The 7,841-nt window shown below is 52.4% G+C and overlaps 1 protein-coding gene across 1 annotated transcript; it reads right to left on the bottom strand.

The window, feature by feature from the left end:
- Positions 1–388: 388 nt before the first annotated feature.
- BNIP3 (BCL2 interacting protein 3) lies at positions 389–7,626 on the bottom strand. The gene is made up of 6 exons (XM_027746329.2): positions 7,521–7,626; positions 4,928–5,111; positions 4,176–4,260; positions 2,465–2,571; positions 2,209–2,358; positions 389–1,310 (listed from the first exon to the last, which is right to left on the bottom strand). Exons 1-6 carry the CDS (start codon positions 7,555–7,557, stop codon positions 1,259–1,261), a joined length of 615 nt encoding a protein of 204 aa, XP_027602130.1. The 5' UTR covers positions 7,558–7,626; the 3' UTR covers positions 389–1,258.
- Between the last annotated feature and the right edge of the window lie 215 nt (positions 7,627–7,841).

Below are 7,841 nucleotides of genomic sequence, written 5' to 3'. Positions count from 1 at the left end.
CAAGAAGAGCCCCCCATGCCAGAGCTTTGGAACTGCATTCACTCACTGCAGATCCAGGACTGAGTGGGCTCAGCCCCTCAGTGATAATTATACCATGAAATTCTAATTAAAATCTAGATGAATGAAGAACGAGGAAGCATGAAATGTGTAAGTACCTCTGAGCCCTCTGTGCCTGAGCAGGGAGGAGCCAACAGAGCCAGGGGCGGGGGGGTTACCGAGTGCCTGCTGACAGCAGAGCCACGTGCGAGACTGGTCTGAAGCTGTTTCTATAGAAACTTCTGATTTTTGTGTCAGTTGTGAAGTGACCAGTGTGAAACTCGTGTCTGGAGGCAAAGAGCCTTGTCGGCTCCTTTCACTGGTAGAGAAAAAGGAACGAGGAAACTCTGAGTTCACCAGGAACCTTTTTATTTAAATATATAAAACATGGTATTTTGGCAAACATTCATTTTTCTCATTAAATAAGGTAAAATCACTGAAGGAAAAGGCATTGCATCAGTAAAAACCAAGGAGAAGCCACCCTGGGAACATGTGCCCAGGGCTCGGGTGTCGGGTGCAGATTTACTACTTGACAGATAAAGCCTGTGAAGCGCCAGCCTGCGGTAGGTACAGCTGGGAACTAGTGATGGGGTTAAATAAATGTCCTGGCAAAAGCAGCTCTTTATTAGGCACTAAATCCAAACTCTACCTCTGAACTAGGACAAACTGATGGAGTTTTACCCACGTGCTCATCTCTTCCCTCTGTGTCTCAACACTTCACACCTCACACCAAAGTGAACTAAGCAACATCTACCTGAGGAGAAGCTGCCCCAGGGCAGGGAACAGCTCCTCGGAATTCCCGTATCAGTCCATAAGGCCACACGTTGTTTGGGCTGATCCCTCCCTGTCAGGACTGCAGGAGCAGTGGCAACATTCCCACCCACAGGCACGAGGGGCAGGATGGACACTCACCCCTCCCAAGGGCTGGTTAAAGCTGGGATTGATTTAAACACTGAGTAGCTCTAATTCTCAGGTACTTCACTACAAAGCACTAAGGGACGTTACAGCATCTGCCACGTGCTGAGGGGATTGATCCAGAAGGGATTGATCCAGGCGGCTCTATATGACACGGGAGCCCTTCTCACTCGTTAGACTAAACTAAAACAGGACACGGACAGGACACACACGACGACGGTGCCACGACCAGCTCCCCCCTCCCGGCTCTGCACCTCCTGCGCTCCAGGTGAGTCTGCTCCGCTCCCATCCCAGGATTCCGGGTGCCCTAAAACGAGCTGCTGGAAGCTGTGGTCGTCAGGCGCCTCCCGATGTAAATCCTGGGGGTGGGAACACACGGTCAGGTCAGCGAGGGCTGCAGTCGCTGACACAAAGTACAGCACACAAGAAACACCCCCCTCACCCAGGTCAATGCCTCTGGAATTCCCAGCAGGTTAAGCAGGGAAATCAACTGCTCTGGAGCTCAGTCCTCACCCCAGTGACTGACCCTGGTCTGGTACCACTCCCCAGCTCTAGGACCCAGCACTTAGCCCCAAACTTCCACCATGCTTTAATTGTCTCTGGCAGTTACAGGTTCATTTTGGAAGGACTGAGTGAGTTTGATGTTCCTTTTCCAGGATTATGTGGCTGAGATCCTGACTTTGTGCAGGAAGAGAACCTGTGCCCTCCCCATCCTGAACGATGGCAGGGACACTGTGGGGACCATGGGAGATTTGGGCAGAGTCCCCTCTGTCCCTCCACCTCCTTCATCCCCTCACCCTCAACTTCCTTGGTAAGGGTCAGTTTCTGTGTCCTGGAGCTCTTTCTAAACCCCAAATCATAAAAAAAACCCAAGTCCTCATTTTTTTTTGTGTCTCCCATCCCTTTCAGGTGTCAGTGGAACCTTAAAATCTATCAAATACTATTTTTGCCCTTTGCCATTAGTTGTGAGATTAAAGGTCTCATCTCCAGTGGAGCCAAGTGTTGTGTAACTACAGCTCCAGTGTACAAAAGTCCCTTAATTGTTTTGAGAAATTCCCAACTAGTGAGGAAAGCAAAGGAAAACTTGGAACCATCCAGCAATACCAGAGGCAGGAAGCACTTCCTGAATAACCATCTGTCCCCCCTTCAGAGAAAAAGTTACTCCTCTCTTGGACAAAGAGAGAATTGGGAATCAGAATCAGGCCTGACAGAAAACAGGTTAAAAAAAATCTACTTTTTTTTTAAATTGAACCTTACCCCAGTCCAATGGCCAGCAGGTGAGAAAGCAGCAGGGACGGGAGGAAAACCTTCAGGAATTCTGCAGAGAATATCCCCCCCTTCTTCATGACACTGGTGTTCCTCATGCTGAGGGTGGCTGTGCGCCGGGGGTGCTTGAAGAGGAATTCCCTGGGATTGGGGAGGAAAGCACAGGCCCAGCAGTGAGAGATCTGTGCTCAGGCCTGGGGCAGGAAAAGCTGCAGGAGGCCCACGCAGGGGCTGTGCCAGCACTCACTTGGGGGGGATGTTCTCAGGCCGGCTGGACCAGTCCCAGATCCAGTCCGCGTTCCGCCGCAGCAGCCGCTCCACCTCCCTCCTCCTCTCCAGGAAATCCTCCTCGGACTGGAACAGATACACCATCAAACAGTGCTTGGACACAGGGCAGCTGCGAGCTGCCAAAGCTCCTGCTCTGCTTCCAGGACCATTCCCTAGGTCAGCTCTGACACTCAGCCCTCCTATCCATTCCCATTCCACTTCTATCGAAGTATTCAGCTCCCAGAGCAAGATGGGGAGCAGGGAGATCCATCCTCAGAGTGGGATGTGAATGGCAAGGACCATGTTCCATATCCCGTATCCATATCCCATATCTGATCCAGTAAAGGCTGCCCTGGCAGTGAAATGCCAGAGCCCTGCATTTAATCCTTACACACGGGATCGAAAATATCCCCAGGTCTGATGGACACTGGGCAGATGGGTTTCCTGCCTTTTCCCAGCTCCCAAGTCTGATGGACCCTGGGCAGAGGGTTTTCCTGCCCATGCTCAGAGCTGGGCAGGTGCCACTGAAGCTCCTTGTCAAGCTCCTACAAGGGAATAATTCCAGTCGTGTGAATCTTCCTGGCTTTGGGGCCATCCTGGGCACCCAGGTGGCCAGGTGGCACCCAGGGCTGTGCTCACACCTGTGCAGGGAATAAATCCTCAAAAAACATGGCTTTGCTGTCAGGTGAATCCCAGCAAAAACGCTGAGTAAGAGCAGAGCTCCTGGCTCAGCACAGCTCCATTCCATGCAGCCAAGGCCTGGAGATAAAAATAGATCCTGCTCCCAGAATTCAAACAGCTCTTGATGCACACACACACACACACAGGATCGAAATAAAACTGCCCAGGAAGCTGGAATTCTGATGGCTTTCTAACTTGGGATTTTTTGTTTTCAATCTAAATAATGATCTTGAAACAGCTGAGGGGTGTTTCTGAAAATATAAAATAAAAATAATCATTTCCAGTACCATTTTTAGCTACCTAAAGGTGGGTCCTTGGAGTCCTGCAGGAGCTGTAGAGATGATGGGGAAATTCACTTCCTTTAAATACTTCCCTCCTCAGAATGTTTTGTAATTTATGTTTTTCATATTAAAAGCTAATTTATTACACTGCAGACTTCAGATTTCAGCCTGTTATCCTGCAAGCTCTGCAGTGATAAAACATGGTTCATGTACGCACGCTTTCCTCCGCTCTTGTCTCAAACATATTTACTCACTCTCCTTGCAAGTGTATAAACAAACATACCAAATGAAATGAGAAATAACTGAGTTTTCCAAAGCAGCATTCAGGTTAAGTACCAGGTGTTAAAAAACCTGGAATCCCATGGCAGGGCTTGGAAGTTGTCTGTTATTGGCTGCCACATTTAAATGACTCTAGAAATTCTTGATGCTGCTTTTTCATTCCTAATAAACTGGTGGAGGTGCATTTAAACACAATTTTTTTGTGGGGGATGCAGGAAATGTACCCAGTTGGCAGCCAAAGGGGGAGGGGAAATCCTTCTGAAAAATCAGTTACAGATTGAAAAAACCAAACCAAAATATCCACAAAAGTCAGGAACAAACACTCCCACCCTGGATCTCCCAAGTTATTCTGAGTTATGGAAGTCCCTGCTTCATCAGCTCTCCCTGTTCCTTCCCAACATCCTCTGAGAGTGAGAACTTCCCTCTCCCAAAGCAAGGTGAGGTTTTTACCTGGAAGCTGTTCTTTTCCCCACTGCTGTGACTCTCTATCTCCAGAGCTCTGTGACTGTCCTGAGGGGTCTGGGAACGAGGGGGGCTGGAGGAAAACAGAAGCAAAGGGAAGGAAGGATCATTAAGTTCTCCATGACACAGTTCCTGCACCAACAGCCACCCAGGGTAGTGATGTGCACGTTGTCCCCAAGTGCCCTGACCACGACCTAAGGGATCTGTCAGTGGGTGCCACAACCCATCACAGTCAATTTTCTTTGATTTCCAACACTCTGCCCAGATTCCTGCTGCCCAGAGCACTTACACCATAACAATGGGCAGCAAACGAGGGGTATCAGAGGGGTTTGAATTCAATCCAAACAAGCCAGGTGAGACCAAGCAGTTCTGCATCCCACTGTCTGGTTGAGTCCTGGAGTTTCCACCAAAATGCAGTCAATGAATTACTGACACTGTCTGACCACTTGCCCCAGGGCTGAGTTGTTCTGTGACACTCCTGGAAATCTGTTTTGTACACTTTGTCCCCTTTCCCTGCCCCAGGCACCACCCTGTGTCCTAACATTTAAATACCAACCTTTATACAGGAAACCTCCCTCTCTGCACACACGTGGACACACGTAAATACATGGACACATATAAATACACACACATGGACACATGTAAATACACACACGTGGACATTTCTGTGTTTGTCTGTGCCTGGGACACCAGGTGCCCTTGTCCATGACCTTCCCTGTGCCCAGCAAAGCCCTGCTCACCTGTCACAGTGGGAGCTCTCCCTGGAGCTGCTCCTGCCTGACTCGTGCTGGGCATCCAGCAGGATCTTCTCCATGTCCCCATTGTGGATGGAGAGGGAGGCTGGCACTTGCTCCTGGCTCCCCGAGGAGGCAGAGCTCCCACTGCCATTCCCGTTGCTGCTGAAGTGCAGTTCCACCCAGGACCCTGCTCAGCAGAAGGAAAACTGAGCTTGAGTGACCAGAGGGGTTTTGGTGGGGACCTGGGAGCACCAACCCTGGTGCTCCTGCCCAGGGTGACAGCACAGGGACACACAGTGCCAGCCCTGCCTCCCTGCTCATAAACACCATGGAATGCCGGAGAGCAGGGGAGCTGGGATCGAGCTGGGGAGGCTCACAGGGCTGAGGAGCAGCTGTTCAGTGCATTCTGTCTCCCTCTGCAGCTGAAGATCTTTTATTTTGGGTTATATTTCATTTTTATTGCTTACCATAGGTGGCAGCCAAACAAAATAATCTCAAGGTCTTTTGCTGCCAAAGCTCATTTATTCACTTATTGAAATTATTTTGGGCTGCAGAGCCCAGGGACTGTTTTGTTCAGCCTTTCCCAGTGCTGTTTGTAGGTGTTGCTGTGAAGCAACAGCGGGTGCGTGGCAAGGCCTGGCATGTGTCTGCTCCTCACAGTATATTTAACACTGTCACGTGGGCTTTGTTTTCCTCAGGGAGGCAATAACAACTCCCTCCTAGGCAGGGACCAGCTCCCTGCAGGGCCTGGGGCTGTTCCCTCTCTTACAGAATCCCAGACTGGTTTGGGTTGGAAGGGCCCTTAAAGCCCATCCAGTTCCACTCCCTGCCATGGGCAGGGACACCTTCCACTAGCCCAGCTTGCTCCAAGTCCTGTCCAACCTGGCCTGGGACACTTCCAGGGATGGGGCAGCCACAGCTTCTCTGGGCAACCTGAGCCAGGGCTTCAGCACCCTCAAAGCCAAGAATTCCTCCCCAGTATCTCATCTGGCCCTGCCCTCTGACAGTGGGAAGCCATTCTCCCTTGTCCTGTCCCTCCATCTCCCCATGAACGAGCTCAGAGGACAGAAAATACCTAAATTACAGAAGTGCCCATGGAATTGTGCTGTGGAACACGTGTGGGCCAGGCCCAGCAGTGCCCAGGGAGCAGCAGCAAGGACAGGAGGAGGACAGGGGGAACTCCCTGAATTCTGGGGGGCACAGCAGGAAGGATGTCTAAGGAATAGCTATGGAAAGGGAGAGACAGAGATAGTGGGGTTTGGGCTGTTCCTGCTCCCTGGGACATAACTCAGGGTGTAAAACCACAACAGCTGGAAGTGGATGGTCTTCAAGGTCCCTTCATACTCAACCCATCCTGGGATTCCATGGCAAAGAGAGCAGAGTTACAGGAATGCAGGAGGGGAGCAGCCAGTGCAGGGATCTAGCATGGAACAGGAATATCAGATGAGCAAAGGAACCACAGATATCCTGGTTGTGAAAAGACTAAGGGCCCAGGAACTACACGGAAATAGCACAAAGCCAAAGTGCCTCATCTGCACAAACAACACGAGGATCCAAAGATCACCACCTGAACAGCCAAAACACCAAAACCCTGCTGAATAAACACACTGTGGGTCACCAAGTTTTTCTTCAAACACCCTCCTCCCTGACAGCTGGTTTGTTGTTGTTTGGGTTTGTTTGGGAATTTTCCCCTCCACGTGACATGCCTGGGGGTGTGTCCGGAGCCAGACAAACCCTTCCCTACCCTTTCCCCCGAAATTCAAGGGAGCTCAAGTTGTTACCAAAGAACAACCACAACCACTGGAGCTCAAATCAGGATTATCTGCTGAAATCTTACTGGGTACAGTGCTGGGAATGGAGGATAAAACAGGGAGAGCACTGGAATTGTAACAGCTGGAGCACAGTGGATGTGCTTCACACATTTCCCTCTTTTCCCTCTTCCTCTGGACACTCCCCAGAGTGAGGCTGTGCCGTGATATCATCACTTAGAGATAAAAGAGCCTGTATTTTTACGAAGCTGGAAACACAAGCAGACCAAAGCACACGCCAGGTGATGGGAACTGGGCAGGTGAGTCACGGGGAAGGGCTCTGGAGTGGGTTTATCCCATATTCCAGCCCAGGACACTCTGGGAGCACAGGCCAGCATTAACAAGTATCTGATCAGCCCTGGAAACCCTAATTTTGTTAAGATTTGGCTTTCAGAGCCTGAAGCCAAATTCAGCAGAGGGCTGGCAATGCCCCGTTAAAATCCCCGCTACGATCCCGTGTCAGTGGCCGCCCGGACCTGCCCCTTTCCCGGGAATTTCAGCCCGCCCCAGATGTTTCCAGCCCGATGAAACCCCGATCCCTGTGACGAGCCCGACCTCCCCAAAGCCCGGACGGCTCCCTGTGGGGGGATGTACCGCAGCGCACACACCTCATACCTCAACCACCGCATATCGTGAATATCGCGACCTTGAAAGGCCCCGCGCGGACCCAACTCGCAGTGCCCGGGCCGTGACCGGCCATGCAGCGTTCCCCCGCCCGCGGCCATGCAGCGTTCCCCCGCCCGCGGCCCTGCGCGTTCCCGCCGAGCCAGCCCCGTCCCGGCCCTTACCCTGCAGGTTCTCCTCCTGCGGGCTCTGTCGCGACATTGCTGCGGGGCGGAGCGACACGCGCTGTGCGGGTGGTGCTGCGGCCGCGGCGGACGGACACAGTCTGACCGCGGCACCGCCCGCCGCGCGCCTGCCGCGCGTCTCGGCATGACGTCATGCCGCACCGCCCTCCCATTGGTCGGCGCGGCGGGGCGGGGCGCGCGCTCCCTCCCGGCCCCCCAGAGCCCCTCGGGCCGCCATGATGGCGGGGGGGGGCCCGGGGAGAGCCGGGGCTGCTCTGGGGGAGAACAGGGACCAGCAGGGATGATTCCGGCAGGGAATGC

This window comes from Pipra filicauda, unplaced genomic scaffold, assembly GCF_003945595.2.
Source record: "Pipra filicauda isolate LSUMZ 115617 unplaced genomic scaffold, ASM394559v2 scaffold150_size2825430_pilon, whole genome shotgun sequence".
Lineage (NCBI taxonomy): Eukaryota > Metazoa > Chordata > Aves > Passeriformes > Pipridae > Pipra > Pipra filicauda.
The sequence above is the reverse complement of the archived record's forward strand: the minus strand, read 5'-3'. Positions and strand labels throughout refer to the sequence as shown.